The 21,412-nt window shown below is 42.3% G+C and overlaps 1 protein-coding gene across 3 annotated transcripts in view; it reads right to left on the bottom strand.

Moving 5' to 3' along the window:
- PDLIM3 (PDZ and LIM domain 3) overlaps window positions 1–19,104 on the bottom strand; it is a 34,394-nt gene extending 15,290 nt beyond the window's left edge. For all 3 annotated transcript variants that reach the window (XM_002745171.5, XM_002745170.4, XM_003732394.5), the window contains exons 1-3: window positions 18,955–19,104; window positions 8,784–8,935; window positions 7,158–7,242 (exon numbers count right to left, since the gene is read on the bottom strand). In XM_002745171.5, coding sequence (XP_002745217.1) covers window positions 7,158–7,242; window positions 8,784–8,935; window positions 18,955–19,047 — 330 coding nt within the window. In that variant the 5' untranslated portion in view covers window positions 19,048–19,104. The remainder of the gene's footprint in view (window positions 1–7,157; window positions 7,243–8,783; window positions 8,936–18,954) is intronic.
- Window positions 19,105–21,412: the final 2,308 nt, after the last annotated feature.

Raw genomic sequence — 21,412 nt, 5'->3', positions numbered from 1 at the left:
ATTTTTGAGATGGAGTTTCACTCTTGTCACCCAGGCTGGAATGCAGTGGCATGATCTTGGCTCACTGCAACTTCCGCCTCCCAGGTTCAAGTGATTTTCCTGCCTCAGCCTCCAGAGTGGCTGGGATTACAGGCGCGTGCCACCACGCCCAGCTAAATTTTGTATTCATAGTAGAGATAGGGTTTCACCATGTTGACCGGGCTGGTCTGGAACTCCTGACCTCAGGTGATCCACCTCGGCCTCCCAGAGTGCTGGGATTACAGGCATGGGCCACCTCACCCAGCCCCATATCTTGCTATTTGGCAGAATTAGTAAGATAAATCTTTCTCAGAATATTTTCCCTTATACATTCATAACAACTTCATTTACATTTGTGAAGGTGACACCAGCGTTCCAGATGTGAAATCATACAAACATATATAATGATTTGAAATAAAACTGGAAAGAGATTATTGTCTTTAAAACATTAAAAGATCCTGTAATATTTATTTATTTTTCTTCTTTTCATTTCAGATAAGTTGTGGCTTATGCTTTTCTGTTAGAAAACAGACTGTCAAAAGAAAAAAAAGAAGGAGGAGGAGAAAAGAAGAGAGAGTGCTTCTCTTCCTTAGGGTCCCTTAGACCGGAGTTTTTCATAGATGATTCTTGTGCCTGAGAATATGAAGAACTTCCTGTAGGGACCCCAGCTACAAAATGCTTTCTTTCAGTTCTCCTGAGCAGGAAGTCATCACAAGTATTCCTTCTGCTATCTAGGCCTATTGGCAAAGCTTGCTTCAAAAAAAAAAATTATGCCAGGGTAATGGAGTGCAGCTTCAGACCCTAGCCTGGGCATCTTTGACGCTACCAGCCCCAGAGCTCCTGGGACCTGAGAATCCTGATGAGGTAAAGGGCAGCTTTTCTCTCACCAGCCTTGGACAGCATATTTCAACAGCCTCTTGAACTCAAAAAGAAGGTCTGAGATGAATACAAGTTAGCCTATAATTCTCTATTGCGATCGAGTTGCCTGCTGCCTTGTTCACGTAACTTTCTTTCTTGGTAATAAGAGCTCACGGCCGGGGAGTTGATGGGTAACATTATTGTAGCTGCTATTATTAGCAGAATGACCCAAACCACCAAATGTAGCTTTAGAAAAATGCCTGTCCTAGAGCCCGTGAAAATTGTGTAGCTAAACATTTATAAATGCTGTGATCTAATTGTTTTAGCTGATTTAGTAGTGAATTTGGATTGGCTGAGTTCTGTGACTCACCAGTATAATTAGCCATTATTCTGGCATGAAAAACTAGAAATAATGGTAAGTAGTGGCAATGGCCATGATTCAAGCCTTTCGATATGAGAGAGCTCAGCATGTTACTTGCCTAATTGCCTAGTTTAGTTTTGGTGGATTATAAGTCTCTCAGGCTAATTAAAGAATCAGGCAGTACTGAATCACTTCAGTTTTGTGGAGCTTAGCTTTTTTCCCCTCATTTTTTAAACAACGTAAGGCCTGCCTTAAAGTCTTGGTAAATAGAATTGAATTTATAAAAAGTATTTAACATAATATCATCGCTTTATGGAAACATACCTCTGCCCTTATTTCATCTTAGCCTTAGGATGATAAATAAATATAGGTAGTATTGTCCTGTAAATGAGGCAACTTCTCTGAAAATATTTGTGCATTAATAATCTCTAGTAGAATTTCTGAAGAGCAGCATGTAAGTTAATCAGCTCCAAGCAATTTCTTTGCAATTTTCTGTTTTGGTTATATATATATATATATATATTGCAAAGGTTACAAACATGTAATTGTTTAAAAAAAACCCCCAAAACCCAACAACCTCTACTTTACCTTCAGATCATAAAAGGAAGTGTTCCTAATGAGGCTGCAAACATTTTTATTTAGGCTTTGCAAAGCATTAGTTTATGGGCTTTTAGAGCCATTCCGAAAAGCACAATGAAATGTATACACCAAAAGTTAACAAGAAGTTTAAATGGGGCACTCAGAGGCAACATTCCATCCAAGGCTCACATCATTGTTGATGTCAAACATAATCAAAGGACAAAAACCAATTAGAAGTCTGCTGTTCTACTTCAATCCATTTTTATCTTTCCTGGAAAGATCACAAGTAACGGAAAATACCAGTCAATGAAGTGTATGTAACAGTTACTGTGTATAGTCCAGCTCTTGTGTTTATTCTATCCAGACAAAACCACTCGAAGAATTATTTCTTAGGAATTCAATATATAGTTATTCCCATTAATTGATGCATTTAAAATTTTTATTTTAGATGCCAGAGGCTTATGTAAAGGAATAACATTTTGAATTAATGACATGCTAGAGCTGCCCCAGTGAGAGCTAATAACTTGCTACGAGTCTGCTGACGTTAAGGTTGCCCCATGGACAGCAGTCTCCCGTGTCCTTGACATGACCTCAGACACGACAGGGAGGACTTCACCTTCTAACTTCTTACTTGGAGACTGCTCACAGATAAAGCCTCAGATAATCTTTACTATTCAGAGTCATCTAAAGCAGAAACAGTACGTGTGATCCATATATATACACATACGTATTTATGTACCATATGTTTACATATGTATACGTAAAATAAAATCATATATAGATACGAAAAATGGCAGGGACATACAAGAAACAAACTCTATAAGTGATCTTATATTTGATCAAGCCATGATGAAGAAATTATATTGCAACACGTTTGAAATTTACAATCACTCCCTCCTCGTACTCACTTCTCAAATGAACAGTAAAGTCACCCTTATAATATTTTTTTCTCCAGTGAGCAGTTTCAAGTGTTTCCCATCTCTCACTGGGAAGAGTTTGAGGAAATGGTGATTATGAAAGCTTGCTTTATACGGGCTGCCCTCCAGTTATTAAAACACTGTAGATTAAGGCTGATTTTATGAAAATATAAATAAATGATTTTATCCCATCCTCTTCTTGGCTGTGTATGTAAACTCATCTTCATTATCTTCTATGGTGGGGATGCAATCCTTTTTATGGAAATGGAGACAGCTTTCTTCTTGTTTTGATAGGAACCATTTTTGTTTCTGAAAAGCATCTTTCTTGTATTGTGATAGGCACAGTATACCTTTGAGTTGTTCAACTAACATTAAGCAAATATGAGGGTCATGGTTTGAGAATATAAGCTTTGAAGAGGGACAAAGAGCTTCATTAACACACTCTTAGTAAAGAGCAATACTTTGTCCTGAAAAATGAACCATTGAGCCGTTTCGTCTATTATTGTACAGAAAAACAGATTGTATTCAGGCTTCCATGGAAGGCATTTATTCAGGTGCTAGGAGTTGATCTAAAAAACACTTAATGTACCCTTTAAGGCTAAGACTCAAGTCTAAATTCATAGAAACAAAACTCAGCTACATGACGACACCATGGGAAAAATTTAAATCTAGATATTAACATTTTAGGTCAACTATTCCTATAACTGTATAAGAAAGTGACTCCCTTGCTTAAACCTATGCACAGGGAATAAACCAGAAATAAACATACTAACATTTTATTATCTGTGGCTGGGCTTGGAGGGTAGAATATAGCTTTTCCCCAACAAATAGATATGACAATGAAAAAGTGTATTTTATTCCAATGTCAAAGGTCACGTAACTTACAACAAAAGTTTGACTTGGGTTGAGAAACAAAATCTCAGATTTCATGTTGCTCAATGGCATTTTGCTATCCATTTGCAGCGACATATTGCATGATATATTAATGACATTTGTTTCTCCAGCTGACACATATTTGCTGTCCACAAGATTGCTCTATTTGCAGAGTTGTCATTTTGATAAAAAAGAAAAAGACATCTTTTTTGCATAGCTTTGTATGACTCAGAAAAACAAAAAACCCCTATAACCACAGCTCTGCTTTTCACCAGTCCGTAAGCGAAACTCACAGTTCGACTTTCATCAGCATGTTTTGTTCTGGTTTACACTACGGGACTTTGGAGTAGAGGGGGATACGCTGACAATTGGTTATTTTTGTGTAGGAAATGCCTGTCCTGAAGTGCCAAGTTGCATGAACGGGCCATGCAGAACTCTGGCCTGAGAGTCTCATAAGGAGTAGGAATGCTTCGGTTCATTAGTAGAACTGAAATTATTCTTATCTTGAGCGTTTCAGACACTGACCTCTGGGAGAGAATGTCAGTAAGAATCAGTCATGACGCAAACTAATGGAATGCTTAAAGGCTCCATCTGACTGGCTGCTCCAGCCCTTCACCTCATCTCAACCTTAAAAAAAAAAACAATTTTATCTCCTTTTTTCTCATTCTTAGTATCATAAATATTCATATTTTCTAACTCCTAAATGTAGGACACATGGGGTAATATATGATTGATAAGAAGTCAGAGTATTTAAAATTAGGATTATTCCTTAAAATTCCATCCATAGAATAACCATAGTCAAATAAATCAATACTCATAGACTTGCAAAAGAAGCCTCTTCTAGAGCTACACCTTGGGAATTACCCTTAAACTGCAATTCTGGAGAGATGTTAGCAAAGCGTGCACTGCTGTCTGGGTGTAAACTCACTTTGTGCTTGGTAAATACTTGCTGAATTACCTCACATGCCAGGGTGAGGGAGGTAACCATGACTAAGGATCACTGGGGGTTTGGTACTTTTCTGTCTAACTGGCCTCATTTCTTACATCTTATATTAATGAAACTGGGTTTAAAAATTAGGAGAAATCCTTCATGGAAAAATAATTTGCAAAGGGTGTGGTACAATATTGGATGTATGCTGTGTAGGGAAAGGAAATGTGGAGTCCCATCCGCTGGTACGGGCAGTGAAAAGAGGCTGAGTGGTCAATAGATGCAGGTATATGTGAGAGCTTTAACTTCTAAAGGCACCAGATAGCCTCTTTTTCTCATGTGTTGCCCCAACACATGAGATAAATGGTAATAAATTGGTGAAGATGGGAGTGATAAATCGGTGACGGTGGGAGAAAGCAGGTCAGCTCGGGCATTTCTGCAAAGGGCTAGATACAAGTGAGAACTCTACCTCAAGAACGTTTTTTTCTCCTTCCAGTCTTTTCTTCTAGCAAAGAAAATGTTGACTAGAGGTGTTGTTATTCACCAGCCCACCTAGTATCTCAGGGGGAGTCACCATCGGCATTCAGATCCCTTTTCGTTGTATTTATTGTCTGTGCCATCCATTTTATCTTTGCTCACCCCAAAGAGCAGAAAGCCCACCCTACCTAAGTATCCCACTCAACTTTCTTTTTCTTTCTTTTCTTGTATGTGTTTTTTTTTTTTTTTTTTTGAGACAGGGTCTGGCTCTGTCATCCAAACTGGAGTGCAGTGGTGCAATCAGCTCACTGCAGCCTCGACCTTCTGGGCTCAAGCACTCCTCCCACCTCAGCCTCCTGAATAGCTGGGACTTACAGGCGTGTATCACCATGCCCTAGTTAATTTTCAAAATTTGTAGAAATGGGGTCTCACCATGTTGCCTAGGCTGGTCTCATACCTCTGGGCTTAAGCAATCTTTCTGCCTCTGCCTCCTAAAGGATTAGAGGTGTGAGCCAATGCACCTGGCCCCACTCAACTTTCAAGATTGCTTTCCATGCAGCAGCTGGGAGTGGTGGCAGAACACCATTCTGAGAATTGGCTCCCAGGTCTGGCAATGAAAAATGCACAGCTCATGTTTAGGCTCTCCACTTCTTTTTTGTCAGCTATTTATTGAGCTGGGGGTACTCAGAGGGAAGAGAGCAGCCTTAGGGTTCCTGCCTTCATGAATATTCTCTCCTTTTGGGGCCTCTTTTCTCCTACTTTTCCTTTTAGTGGATTTTAGATTCAGAGTCCACCTTCCCTTTAGTCAAAACTCTAGGACAAAAATTTAACTCATTTCCTCTAAGGATTGTATTACTTAAGATGCTGCTTCTCCTGGAGAGAGTATATTTTAACTGAAAATAAAGCTTTGATCCATTTGTCCTGACCCTTGTAATAGCAACGAAGAAGGTGTTCCTAGCCTCTAGGATGTCCTATCAGGTAGGGAGCTAACTATCTCATCAGCAAGAAAGGCCAGGAGACTTCTCATCACAGCCTGGGATGAGGGTGACACGCTGATAATAAGGAGAGCTACCACTCATTTGAGTATTTCTATGAACAACTCAATGTGCCAAGTTCTTTGCTTATATTATTTTATTCTAATCTTTGAGAAACCCTAGGAGATAAATGTACTGATGTTATTCAGCATCTTTTTTTTTTTTCCACAAAAGAAATCTGAGGCTTATGGAGACAAGTGGAAAACTTGAAGGACAAATTCAGGAGTTTTCTTGAAAGGGGAAATACTGCCAAATGTAAATTACAAATATGTTTTCAGTTCCCTCAGTTGTATAGAAAAACTACATGCTGGGAATATCTAACCTGTTTAGTAGGAACATGTGTGTCAAAAGGGATAATCAGTTTATAGATCTGTATCTCTAAATGTTTAGAGCGTCTATGGAAAGGTCATAAAATACGTTTCTTAATTAGATTTCTCAGTACATCACAATTCAGATTTGTTTAATTTCAGGTTTTTTGGACCTTTTGAAAATAGACATAGATCAGCATCAGATAATTAGATTAATTTAGTTGATTACAGCTGCCTCCTGGGAAAATCTTTTATCTTTTATAATTCAGCTGTACTAGCAGAATATGACCACGACCATGATCACATGAGGCAACACTTTTTCCTCAGAGTAAATTTAATTATAGAATCTCAGAAATGAGAATTAAAGAAGTACGTAAAACGAGATCTGGGTGAAGACCTCCAAGGAGGGAAATTCCCAGTAACTGTTAGATTGGAGACACCTGTTTCAAATGATAGACCTTGTTTTTGCCTTGCTTTGTTTTAACAACTTAAACTCCTTAGATTACCTCGTGGTCATTTGACAGAAGTCCATCATAAGAAATGAAAAAATAGTAAGTGGACTCTGTCGATTCAGCCAAATTCTTTCTGATGGGAGCACATTTTGTCTTTCAGCAGGATGCTCACATAGGAACCCTTTTTGTTGTTGATGTAAGAAAACATGGATAAATTAATCCCAGAGAGGAGTGACAGACCACGGCTTCATCAGTGGCTGTTCCAGTCTTTCTAAGTGTCTCTTCCTTTCCATGGACGTCCCCTTGACTTAGGAGGAAATACAATGTATATCATTTGCTCTGAAATTCATACCTGTGGTTCTGATTCTAAGTTGATTTTGAAAGGATGGGCTTTCCCTTCTTCAGATACTTGCGGAGACCATAAGCGAGTTTCTGCCCTGAAAATAAAATAAAATTGGTAAACTTCAAGTTCTAAGGGTACTTTGAGTTTTAGTATACTTTAATTTTCCATTATGTTTGTGAAAACACTAGCAACCCTCACTAACTTATGCAAAAACAAACTTTTTTCCTTGTTATTATTTTCCCATATAATTAATCTTACTTTTTTTTTTTTTTTTTTTGAGATGGAGTCTCCCTCTGTCGCCCAGGCTGGAGTGCAGTGGTGCAGTCTCAGCTCACTGCAACCTCCTCCTCCTGGGTTCAAGCGATTCTCTCGCCTCAGCTTCTCAAGTAGCTGGGATTACAGGCGTTCACCACTATGCCCGGCTAATTTTTGTATTCTTAGTAGAGTTGGGGTTTCACCACTGGCCAGGCTGGTCTTGAACTCCTGGCCTCAAGTGATCCACTCACTTTGGCCTCCCAAAGTGCCAGGATTACAGGTGTGAGACCGCACTCCTGGCCGAAGTCTTACATTTTTAATGTCCTTTTGGAGACTCTAGACTAGATAAAAATGAGCTGGATTACACTGTGCAGTTTCTGGAGGAAGGAGACCTGCAAGGCACGTGGGACACAGGAGAGGGAGACTCTCTCTGCAGGCGTGCTCTGCAGATGGCCACAGGGCACGCTCCCTAGATTTCCTTCCAGTCCTACTGAGGCCACTGCAGAAGACAGTGAGTCATCTGCCAGGTGGATTTGCTACCGGCATCAAGGAAATGTGCTTCATCCAACCCTTCTCATGCATCTGCCTGGGACCTTGTGGCTCCTGAGGGACTGTGTGCTTGGCATGAACACAGGTTACGCACAGAGAGTCAAAGAATCTATTTCACCCCATGAAACAGCAGATTGGTGGATTGATTGATCCTTCTGTACTCCACAGGGAAAACTGTGAATACAATAACAGCATAAACGCACACTAACAACCACTATGACAGATTATTATCACAGTTCAGTTTCAGGTCAGGGATCTGATGGCAAGAGATCAGGCTCAATTTCTTAGTTTTTTGGGGGGTGGGGTCAGAAATGTCTCAGCATTTAACATGCCCACATGCGTATGTACTCTCACACCTGTAACATTCTTCTGGGCTGAATTCCGTACAAAACAGCCAATGGCAGACCGAATTTTAGCAACCAATTTTTAATATAATTACACTTGGGCAAGTCAAGAGATTCTTGTAGGAGAATCTCTACATTCCATTTCATTCTCTACCACACTGAGAACAGTGATATGGCTAGTGGTGCTGTTCAGTGTTTATGTGGTGCTGTTCAGTGTTTTCATAGTTAATTAACTGAGTTGTCACTGGAAACAATTCTATCAGCCTCTTATTACTCCAACATTCCAGAGAATCCTTTTTAGAAATGATTTGTCAACAACTTCTAGACTGACTGACTTTGGTAAAGAATTAAGTAGCTGATATGTAAAAAACCAGCCAAAATACTAGGTCTGTGGCACCCGTTGCTGGGCGGATGAAGCTAATTATAGTTCTGGCTCAGGCTGTCCTGCAAAACAGATCAGATTTAAGCACGGTTGATGAAGGAGCACCTGTCAATTCTGAGACACAGCTGGTGAGCTGCTGCTTTGATTCTGTCCTGTGCGTCAGCATGAGTCATGGACTCTGTCCCAAAGCCGTCGATAGCCAGGATGACATCTCCAGGACACAGGTTGGCAGCTGCCGCCTTGCTTCCTGCTGTAATCTGGAAGAAATCATAGCACTGTTTAAGAACCAACATCCTGCAATATCTTGAGTTTTGTGCCTGACATTTGTACTTGAGCCTGGCAGCATGTTTAATGTTTCACTGGGCAAAAAAACCTGCGAATCTAACTTAAGAGAACTCTTAGTTGGTCAATTGAGTTAGGTCTATTTTCGCATCATGTTGAGTAATTTTGTTTCTTACTAACTACATTTCATATCATTGTATCTGTTACTCTCTTTTAATCCAAATATATAGACTACTTTCAATCCAAATACAGCAATCCCGATTCTTCATCATCTTTAAAATTCACTGAAGAGGCATGCAATGGACTGAATGCTTGTGTTCCCCCAGAATTCAGTGTTGAAATCCTAACCATAATGTGATGGTATTTGAAGGAGGGACTTTTGGGAAGTGATGAGGTCAGAAGTGAGGAGCCCTCACGAATGGGATTAGTGCCCTTATTTAAAAAGGCCTCAGAGAGAGCTCTCAGCTCTCTTTCCTCTAGTAAGGAAGAAACAATAAGTGAGCTGTCTGCAACCCAGAAGAGGTTCCTCACCAGAACCCAACCATGCTGGTAGCCTGACCTTGGAATTCCAGTCTCCAGAAGTGTGAGAAATAAATTTCCATTATTTATAAGCCACCCAGTCTATTGCACTTTGTTTAGAAACCTGTAGAGACTGACAAGAAGAGGCCAGATAATACGCAAAATTGTAACTTCTTCTGAACGCTTCAGAGACCTGAAGTCACAGGGCAATAAACTGAAAATCTAAGGAAAGACAGGTGTTTTCAAGCAAAGACAAGATATGAGCACAGGCCCGCTCACCTGCATGGAGCAGAGCGTGGAGAAGGACGGGGCCCCCGATCTAGGAGTTTTGAAGAATTAAGGTAAAATTATCAATGAATTGCTAAAGATCCAGCTTGAGGTATCATGAGTGTATAGAACTGGAAACCACAGACACCAAAGAAGTTTTTGTTCACTCATGGTCTCTTCTCCATGAATGAAGGACAGATGAAACAAACACAAGACAACTAACAAGACAGATTTTAATTAACCCATATTAGTAATTACATTAAATGTAAATTGTCTGTTTACACCAGAGACTCTCAAACTAGATGAAAAAGTGAGATCCAGTTTTATGTTGTCTACATGGTTTTCTTCAGGGGCAGAAATAAAATGAAACTTATGGATAGGGAATATGGGAAAAATAGGGTTTTCCATATTTAAAAATATCTAAAAACAAAAAATTTGTAATTATCACTGTTGAATAGTCAGTGAAAGGCTGATTCTTTTGATCAGTATACCCACTCCCAGTTCTTCCGGGTAAATCCCATACACCTCTGCCTAGCCCTCACCTGGCTCTTACCTACCTCTCCCGTATTTAATTGTGCTTTGAAGGAAGACACAAGTTTGTCTAAATAAATAAAATTGCTAAAATAATAAGTTCTCGTGTGTCCTGGATCTTGTCTCATTACTAAAATGTTTACTGTACTCACTTTATTTCTGTGATAATCTCACTGTAGCTATCACATTGATTTTCCAGTAGAACAGTTAATAGAAGCTGGGTAAGACAACTGGGGATTATTACCTCTTAGCCTTTGGGAGGCATTTCCTAGCTGTTTTCCATTTAGAAACATTCTCAGACCCAGAACTGTTAGAAGAACAAACGTTTCCATCCCCAAAGTGACTTGGGGATAAAAATTATCTAAAACTTTTAGTTTTTTCTAGATATAATTTGTTAAAATCAGTATTTTCTATTTTTAAATGTCTAAGACTAGAATAACTTTCTTTGAATTAAAACACAGGGCCACATGTGATGGCTTATGCCTGTAATCCCAGTGCTTTGCGAGGCTGAGGTGGGAGGATTGTTTGAGGCCAGGAGTTTAAGGCCAGCCTGGGCAAAATAGCAAAACCCTGCCTCTACAAAAAATATTAAAAAAAAAAAGCTAGGCGTAGTGGTGCACACCTGTAGTCCCAGCTGCTCAAGAGACTGAGGTGGGAGGACTGCTTGAGCCTAGGAGTTTGAGACTGCACTGAGCTGTGACTGCACCACTGCACTCCAGCCTGGGCAACAGAGGGAGACCTCCTCCTCTCACCAAAACAAAGAAACAAAGAAACCCAAAAAACACACAGAAAGTGTATCTCAATGTATTTGCTTTTAGAGCCTTGATTTAGCTTTTCCAATATACCTAAATAGATTTGTTACGTAATACTCAATTTTGATTTAGAAACGTCTTTTTTTTTTTTTTTTTTAGCTCTGGTTAGGATGAGTGTGAGGTAGGATAAGCGGAAGTTTGTTTCTGTAGTGTCTATACTAATTTTAAACAGACATCTGAACAGTAGCTTTTCAATATCTAAGTTCATTATCTAAGTCCAACAGCTATTGATATCTAGAGCTATACCCCGATGTTGGACTTAGATAATGAATAGCTACTGGATATCCAAGTTGAATATCTTAGATACTGAATATTATTTAAATGTACTAATAATATTAATGGTAAATAATATCATACTTATGCAAAATGTTACATTTGCAAAGCTCCTTCCCACACCTTTGACCATTACAGCCCTCTAAGACAGGCTGGACGAGGAAAACTGGCTCTGGCTTTCAGAGACGAGGTGTCTAACCTGCAGCTTCCTGCTGAGCTAAAAACAGCCACGGCGATGTCACCAGCTCTTTCAGAAGTCAGATAGGACAGGGGTTGATAGTGATGGCCAGATCCCACTTCTCATTTTGTATTCAACCTGGTTGGTGCTGTTCTGAGACCTCTAAGGAGGGAGTTGATGAAAGAAAGGAAGTAGAGAGAGGGATAGAGAGGAGAAAACATGATGGCTCTACTTCTTCCTTGTTTTCAAGTTCAGATAGGCCAGTGATCAGAAAATGGCTGCTAAATTGGCCTGAGTGTAGTAAGCTAAATGATCTGTTTAATCATGAAAAGTCTGTTATTTCCCTGCATTACTTTCTATTTTACTTTATTGCAGAATTGTATTCTTTCCTCATTACTTTGCATTAGAATGCAGTTTATTACCGTTTTCCCCAATCAGGAGATGAGAGAGCTTAGAGACATAGAGTTTTTCAGCGGGTTATTTAGTATTTAGGTTCACTAGGGTCTCAAATATAAAAAGTACCAGAGAGATCACTTAACACCACGATTTCAAACTTGTGTGGTTATAAGAATCACCTGGGGTCCGTGCTGAAGATAAGACTGCAGTTCTACTCCGGATGTTCGAATCCGGAACAGAATCTGCGGCAGAGGAGCCAGGGAATTTGTGGGTTTTTTTTTTTTTTTTGAGACGGAGTTTCGCTCTTGTTACCCAGGCTGGAGTGCAATGGCGTGATCTCGGCTCACCGCAACCTCCGCCTCCTGGGTACAGGCCATTCTCCTGCCTCAGCCTCCTGAGTAGCTGGGATTACAGGCACGCGCCACCATGCCCAGCTAATTTTTTGTATTTTTAGTAGAGACGGGGTTTCACCAAGTTGACCAGGATGGTCTCGATCTCTTGACCTCGTGATCCACCCGCCTCAGCCTCCCAACGTGCTGGGATTACAGGCGTGAGCCACTGCGCCAGGCCGGAATTTGTGTTTTTAACAAACCTCTCAGATGATTCCTGTTATTCCTATCAAACTAGATTACTTGGGTCTCTTGGGAAAAAAAGCTAACTGAAAACACAGATAAAGCATCTCTGAAGTCCTATTTATGTGGAGACGTAGGGCAAGTCCAAGATACGGTCCTGATAGGATGTTGACGTTAATAAAATGATGGAAATAGTTACGGAGCAGGACAAGTCCACACTGAAGCTCTGCACTGCAGGCATGGATGGAAATCATGAGAAGCCCCACTGTTCATCACTCTCCAGCCCTAGCAAATAAATTCCGTGCGCCTCCTCGGCGTCTGCAGCCCTGCAGCACCTGGCCGCCAAAGACGGTTCTAGAGCTACACTCTACAGCAGTTACGGCAGAATCTCGGCACGCAGCTGGGCATGGGTATGTTCAGAAGTCATACTGTTGCGGGTTTTGGGGTGCAGGGGAGCGCTCAGCTCGCTCCCCGGTGGGCTCCAGGCTCTGGGTCCCTCACTCACCAAAGAATGGGGGAGGGGACCATGCCCGGCTCGGTGCGCTTGCAAGAAAATATCGGACCCCAGAGAGTTTTTGCAGAAAGTGATTTATTTAGACAGAGAGAGAGAAAAAAAAAAGGAGAAGCGGGGAGAGAGAAACAGCTAGCTCACCCCGAGTGAGGAGAAAGAACGGCTGCTATCACACTGAGAGAGAAGGGTTCCCAGAGGGGGAAATTCAGGGACTGAAAGCTCCTCTCACACTGGGAGAGAGAATCCAGAAAGATGGAGTCCGGGACAGAGAAAGCAGCTTCCACGCTGAGCAGAAGGGGACCCCAGAGGGGAAAGTCCACCCGGAGGTGGGGGACAGGGACTTTTGTCCTGGGAGGAATTCCCTCCTGCTCCAAGCCCTTTGACCTATGAGAGGAGTTCCTTTAAGCTTCTGCTGGAGTGACATTATTTTCCCGTGCCCACGAAAATTTAAACAAACACCTCCAATCCCGGGATGGAGAGGGGAGGAAAAAGGCCTGGTGCTAAGTTCTTGCCCTTGAAACTGCTCGCCCCTGTGGACCCAGGAAGATCATACATTCCCTCAGTACAGGTGGCTTTAATATGCTGCCAGGGCTGACAACCATCGCTGTATTGAGAACTATTATCTCACTTAATTCTTAAGACAATCTTACAAAGCAGTTATCTCTTTCAAAAGGAGAAAATGGGTGCTCAGAAAGGATAAGAAACTTGGTCAGGGTCCCACATCCTGGGAAAGCCTGAAATTCCCAGCTGGGTCTGCCTGGCTCTGAAGCTGAGAATCTTCCATCGTCTTGCATCGCCTCTCCCGAGGGTAATGTTTCCTTCCACACCTCCTAGCTCTTTGGCTATACTTTTCTGTGGAATTCTGGACAGGTTGTGTGATGGCAGTTTCTATACATGTTCCTTCTTTTCTGCAGATATATTAGCTTCTCAGGGGTTAGAAGCCCATCTAAGCCACAATTATACCCCCACAGTGCCTTTTACATACAAGATATTCTGACATTCTGCACGTAATAGATATATGTGGGATGTATGAGTTATGAGCACATGAAGCAGTGCTTCCACGTAGACATGGCCTTTGTTAGAACAAACTGGATAGGTTTTTATTTATGTCAACCTTTCCACTACATTTGTTTTACCCTGGAGAAGAACTGCATTTGATGGCAAACAGTCCTTTCTAAAAGTTTAAATTTCAAATGTAGTTTAAAGTCATATACTTTTCTATCTTAAAGCTTGCAAAAATTAGGAACACACTAGCATTTTCTGTATTGGTACCTAAGCTCATGTAGCACTCTCAGTTTTAATAATCTTGATCTTGGGTGTGTTCTAGATAGGAAGGAAGGAGGGAGGAATGAAGGGGGAAGAGAAATTTCGTGAGAAAAGACACACTGGCATCAGATGCAGACGATCACTTTCTATCAAGTACACAGAGGAAGCTTGCACTGTCCACTGGTCTCCCCTTGTTTATGGTTTTGTTTTCTGCAGTTTCAGTTGTCCGAGGTCAGCTGCAGCCTGCAAACTGTAGTGGGAATATTTCAGAAATAAACAGTTCCTGAGTGTTACACTGCACGCTGTGCTGAGTAGCGTGATGAAGTCTTACTCTGTCCCGCCTGGTCATGAATCCCTCCTTTGTCCGTGTATCCACATGGTCTAGGCTCTGCTCTTCACCTGTCAATCACTTGGTAGTCTTAGTGATTACCTAGTTTCACTAATCCAGGCTTCAGGCAACCACTGAGGTCCGGAATGTGTCCCCCGTGGATAAGAGGAAATTACCATATTTCATGTTGGAATCTTGTCAAAGCAAATGATATGTAATTTGTCTGTGGGAGAATAGATCTAGCTTTCAGATGGTCCAAAAGAACCTAGAGAGACTCTTTAGAAAAGAAGTGAACCTTGAAATTCTTCTGTGAAATGCTTAGGCCAGTTATATATGGTGTTTGAAATAACTCCCTCCCCTAAACTGAACACCCACAACTTAAATTTGATGTTGCACAAGGTCTATCACACTTACTGCTAGAAACTGCTTTCCTAAAAATTGTGTTCATCACAACCGGTGCAAATTTTTTTTTGAGAATGTCTGCTGTTTGATTTACCTTACTTTTGATTTTTTATAATACAAAGATTCATCTGGCTGATTATTTGGATTGTAAACAATTATGGGGGTGAGGACCCTGTGTCCTAATTTGGTGAGTGTAATTTCAATTGATGGAGACAGTTCTGTTTGTCACTCTCCTACAAACTCTGGCTGGAGCCCCACTGTCGAGGAGTGTTGCTGTCGTCTGTATTTGTACAGTGTGAGGCGGAGAGTGAAGGGTATGCTTGTAGGAGGGTGAAAATTGATTTAATGGGGGACTCGATTAAACACATCTCATTTATGGGACTTGTTGTGGCTTTAAGTGTAGACATTGGTATTTCAATTCTTTGTATATTAATAACAACTTATTTAAAAATGACAAATCGGCCGGGCGTGGTGGCTCACACCTGTAATCCCAACATTTTGGGAGGTTGAGGCGGGCGGATCATCTGAGGTCAGGAGTTTGAGAACAGCCTGGCCAACATGGTAAAATCCCATTTCTACTAAAAACAAAAACAAAAACAAAAACAAAAATTAGCTGGGTGTGGTGGCAGGTGTAGTAGTCCCAGCTGCTTGGAAGGCTCAGGCAGGAGAACTGCTTCAATTCAGGAGGTAGAGGTTGTAATGAGATGAGATCACGCCACTGTGCTCAGCCTGGGTGGCAGAGTAAGACTACAGCCTGGGTGACAGAGTGAGACTCCGTCTCAAAAAAAACTCGGGAGGCTGAGGCAGGAGAATTGCCTGAACCCAGGAGGCGGAGGTTGCGGTGAGCCGAGATCGCGCCATTGCACTCCAGCCTGGGTAACAAGAGCGAAACTCCGTCTCAAAAAAAAAAAAAAAACAAAAAAAACCAACAACCAACCAAAGCGACAAATCAGGTAACAATAAAACAATTCTCACTTAACCTTTTGCGAAATATTTTTGAGAACACATTCTGTACCTATTTATAATAATGTTATGTAAAAAGTGAACAATCTAGTCAATCATTCACAGTGTGTCTATATTTAGTCTACAACACATAAGATCTACTAGATACTGTGTGAAGCACTGAATGGCCCCCAAATTACAAAGTTCCTGCCTTTGGGGAACGTGCAATCTGGTGGGATACAGACATAGTGAAACGTCTGGTACAGGCGAGACATAAGGAGAGGTTACAGAGGCTGAAGACTACAGGAATCAAATGGATGAGATGGCTGTTACTGAAAGAAGGCTTGGGAGAGGCATTTGAACGGGTTTCCGCAGGCACAGAGGACGGTGGCATGGTGTGGGGAGAGGAAACCTGGGGAAAAATGGTATCGGGAGGAAAGACGTGCCAGGGGAGAAGTCCAGAACGCTTTCCGTGTGGAGGAAGGGGAAGAAAGCAATGAAGTTAGAAACTAAGTGGGATAGAAGATGGTGAAGTCATGAACCTTGTGCCACAGCCATGCATTCTACTCTCTGCAAACCAGTGATGCCACCGAAGGATTTTTAAGAAGGAGAGAGAAAGGAGCAACTTGGCATTTTCCAGAGACAGTAAGAATATGCTCTGTGAATTGGAGGAGGGACCAAATGTCTACGTGTGGGGCTAGGACATCTTGAGGAGGGACAGTGGTCGAAAAAATGGTAAGTGGCAGATCTTGAAGACAGAATCAATAGGGCCAGTGAGGAATAGGATGGCCCCAAACACCTTTTTAGAAATATCAGAACAAGTGTCCATTTTCCCGTGTGGGCTTCAGAGTGCAGGCTTTGGAGGCAGGCAGACCTAGCCTCAGAGCCTGCCCCACTGCTTGCAATCACTGGCGGGTTAATGAACCCTTTGAAGCCTCATTCTCCTCATCTGGAAAAGGGATGTCACTACTGCCACCCTCCTGAGTATTGTGACATTTCAGTGAGTTTGTGCTATGAAAGGCTCCCATCAATGCCTGACAAGCAAAATAGTACAATAACAAACAACCTCACACGCTACCTTCCAAAATGCTGTCAGTGTTAACAGTGTTACAATAATTCGCCATTCAACAATACTGAAGGTTATTTTTCTGCAATACTTTTCTATAATACTTTTATTCTTTTTCTAAACGATTTTCAGTATTCTTATCATTTCAGTGAAAATATTTTCAATTAGGTGTTCACTAAAGCATAAAAGTTCTTAATAAATGAATGAATATTCTTATTTACTCAATAAGAATTTACTATATACCTGGCTTTGGGGACACTTGAGATACAAAAATAATTTGGTTTTACCTGCTGTCCCAGAATTAAACTAATTGAAGAGAAAAGGCATGATCAAGTGAAATAATCATATTTGGTCATCAACCGTTATTGAACCAAATGTCAAAATGAGTGACACAAATTAGTTATGAGTTAGAAGTTCCAGATAGAATTGGTTTTCCTAATAATAATTGTCATTATATCAAATATATTTACAAATAGCTACTGTAGTCCAACTCCAGACTGTAAGTACTACTTTAAAATAAACATTTATAATGTCAACAACTCAAAATTTCAAGCATATGATTAATTATATCAATGTTATATTGTAATAGCAAACTATTTTGTTTATACATACCTTAAGAGATTTTTGTGACAAAATTATTTTCTTAGAATTTAATATAAGTGATTTATTATGTGTTAGAATTCAAAAGCATATTCAATTTAAATAAAAACTATACTCCAGAAACTAAAAATATTTCTTAGCAGATATAATGGAAATTGTCTTCTTTGGTAAATGTATAATAGAAATTGCTTGGCCCAGTCACTGAAGCATTTTTTGGGGTATGTTGAACAGTTTTCATGTTTCATATAAAAACACATGTCAGATGTGTTTATACGTTTTTGAAAAATGTAAAACGAGGCTTGAAACGTTCCATTGTAGGCATCTGTATGATACATGTTTTAACATATTTTTAAAAGGATGTTGGTACCCACATCTCATAGACATATATAAATAAAACAATTTTAAAAAGTATGACCTTGTTCAAAATTTGTGTGAGCAGATAATCAGATTATAAGGTATACATTTATAAAATATGTCATGAGAGGGATACAAGCAAATAACGTGTAATATTCAGAAACAAAAAATTCTGAAAGTTATACCTTTAGGTATTAAATACTTTATGTGTGATAACTGAAATAATACGTTCGTTTTCTATGAAGAAAAACATTTGTGTTAGAGAAAAATCAACTAGACCAAATGATGCTTTCGAATTAATTTTACGACAGGGGAGAAACCCTGGAGTTTCATTTTTACCCTGTTTTCTCATTAGACAACAGAGAACAATGAGTAAAGCTTGACCTTGATATTAAAGCATTATTTTCCGTTTTTAGGCTGAGTGGTTTACTTTACATCGGGCAAACGAAACTGCCTGCCACGTGTTCTCTGTAGCTGGAGTTAGAGGTGATGATTCCTGAGCCCAAACGCCTGGAAACTCAGGAGTCCACGTTTGGAATATTTCCCCCGTCGGGGCTGATGCGAGCGGCTCCAGTTTGGCCAACCCAGGTCGGGGCCCGCGAACAGCGCGCTGCTCAAGTTTAACCCGGACTGGAAAACGCTCAGATGCGCGCGGGCTCCAGGGAAGGCGGACGGCGCCAGTGCCCGTGTCTCCCACCCGGGACCCATGGTCTGCCACTCCCAAGGGAGATGGGGCGTGGAGGGCGAGGAGGCCCTCGAGCCTGGCAGCCCCGCCTTCCCTGAGCGCAGGGACTCTCCTCGGAAAGTCGGACCAGACGGGACACCTTTGCCCCTGACTTGGTCAAAGCTCGGAGCCGCCCCGCGGCCACTCGATGGGGCTGCGCGCCCAGGCCCGGGGGTCCGTCCGACCGCCCTCGGGCCCCCCCCGGACGCCGGAGACCCCAGCTCCAGGCGAAAGCAAGAATGCCGGCACCTACCCTGGTGATGACCAGAGGCTGGTTGAAGTCGATGCCCCCGGAGAGCCGGAAGCCCCAGGGCGCAGGGCCCGGGAGCACCACCGTCTGAGGCATGCCGCCTTCCTCCCGCCCGACGCCGGGCTCCGAGTGTCCCCGCGCCGGCAGCGTCCTGGCCCCGACCCGGGCGGGGGCGCTTTATCCCCGCTGGGGGTGACGTCAGCGCCCCGCGGTCCTCCCCGCCCCCTCCCGCGCGGAGAGCTCCAACTTTGGAAGCGAGGGCCGCGCCAGCCCCGCGGGAGCCGCAGCCGGGCCAGCCCGGGCGACCTCCGGGCCGCGGCGGGCGGGCGCGGGGGCTTCGGGTTGCAGCGTCCCTGGCTCTCTGGAAGTCACACCTGTCCGCCTGTTTATCTCGGCTTGGAGCGCAGCCGCGCACTTTGTTGGAAGCGAAAGCAGTCAGACCACGGCCTCCGTGCTTTCGATTAAAACGAGCGTCATCATTACAATTATTTAGCAATTTCGAGTGCATTAATATTTACTTACTGCCTCTGAGGGTTTGGCCAAATTACTTAACGTCCTTTAAAATTTTTATTTTATTTATTTTTCGTAGAGATCGGGTCTCAATTGTGTTGCCCAGGCTAGTCTTGAACTCCTGGGTTCAAGCAGTCCTTCCACCTCGGCCTCCCAAGGTGCAGGAGAGTCTGACTGGGATCCTCTGGTAGTCTCTGTGTGGACTCAAGTATTTCTGGTGTTAATGTGTTAGGATGTCTGATTCCCAAAGGAACGGGGAAGGATGAGGGAAGAGAAATAAGAAATGCTTTAAAAACTCAAGAATAAGGGTCTTGGACTTAATGCCCCATATGATAGGGTCGTATCCGGCAGGGAGGACAGAGCTGCAGGGAGTTCTAAGAGGGCAGTCCGTCAGGAAGCAGTTTTAGGACTGAGAGAGAAAAGGAAAGGAGATGCAGAAAGCTGTAAGCAAAGAGAACCAGCCTGGGCGAGTGTCAGTCACATAGGTAGGAGGGGCATTACTTTGCCCACTGTGGTGGATTACATAAAAGTCCCAGGGGATAAGCATTATTCTAGTTCTAGATATTTCCCAGTGCCCCATCTACGCTGGACTATCAAGGGGCTGAGCATCGTATGTTCCTGTTGCTTTTGCCTCTTTGGGGCTGGCTGTGTCACTGCAGAGCGCATTTCTTCCATCAGTTGCTGGCTCTGTCTGCGTGGTACAGACTACACATGCACACACACAGAGGTCCATTCAGAAAAAAAATGTCAGACAACTCATTAGGTGTCGCGTAATCATAATAATTGTTTTTACCTGACTTCACGAGCTGGCTTATTTAAACAGCTGAGTTTTTCCTTTGCCTTTTCACTGGTCATTTTGGCATCATTTAGATGTAGCCAGCATCTATACAATATCCATATAATATCTGACGTGTCCTTTTCTTTTTCTTTTTTTTTTTTTGAGACAGGGTCTCAATTTGTCACCCAGGCTTGATGAGTTCTTAAGGCTTTGCAGAGAGCTTGGAAAGCAGAGACATGAAATGGGCAGTTTTTCTTTTCTTTTTTTTTTTTGAGATGGAGTTTTGCTCTTGTTACCCAGGCTGGAGTGCAATGGTGCAATCTCGGCTCACCGCAACCTCCGCCTCCTGGGTTCAGGCAATTCTCCTGCCTCAGCCTCCCGAGTAGCTGGGATTACAGGCACGCACCACCATGCCCAGCTAATTTTTTGTATTTTTAGTAGAAACGGGGTTTCACCATGTTGACCAGGATGGTCTCGATCTCTTGACCTCCTGATCCACCCAAAGTGCTGGGATTACAGGCTTGAGCCACCGCGCCCGGCCCGAAATGGGCAGTTTTTCTACATCCTACTCTTTGCTGAGACCAGCAGGGAAGTTCTCAGAAGTGGCTGTCAAGGTGGAGGTGAGAATAGCTGAGAGGGAGTATTCTAAGGAAGGGGCACTGGCTCCATCCTAAATGGTCCTAGAAAATTCTGCTTTTGGTTTGGGTCCTGTTCTAAGAAGAGGTTCTTTTTACATTCTTCTTTCATTTGTGTTTTCTTTTTCTATTTCCCCTTCTAAAGGAAACGGGGACGGTGTTAACAAGAACGAAGTAATCAACTCTCCTTGGGGATGTGTCAAGGAAAGTCTCCAGAGGAAGGAATGCCAGAGTTGGACCTTGAAGGGTAAGAGAGTTTTCTATGTGGCTGGAATTGGGAGGGACACAGGAGGGAGGACTCAAGAGAGAATAACTGTATAGGATGTGCAGTTACAGTGAGGCAAGAAGCAGATGACCCATTAGGAAATAGTAAGTCATGTGGTATGATAGAGCCGAGCCCATTGGGTAGGGGGGAGACAAGGAGCACAGTCGCCTGTGGCCATGTCAGTAGATAGAGGTGGGAGACAAGGAGCACAGTCGTCAGTAGAGAGGATTTCATACGTTACACTAAGGTTTTGATAATTGGGAGCCTTTGAAG

This window comes from Callithrix jacchus, chromosome 3, assembly GCF_049354715.1.
Source record: "Callithrix jacchus isolate 240 chromosome 3, calJac240_pri, whole genome shotgun sequence".
NCBI classification, from domain to species: Eukaryota; Metazoa; Chordata; class Mammalia; order Primates; family Cebidae; genus Callithrix; species Callithrix jacchus.
Note: the sequence above shows the minus strand (reverse complement) of the source record. Positions and strands in the feature narration are given on the sequence as shown.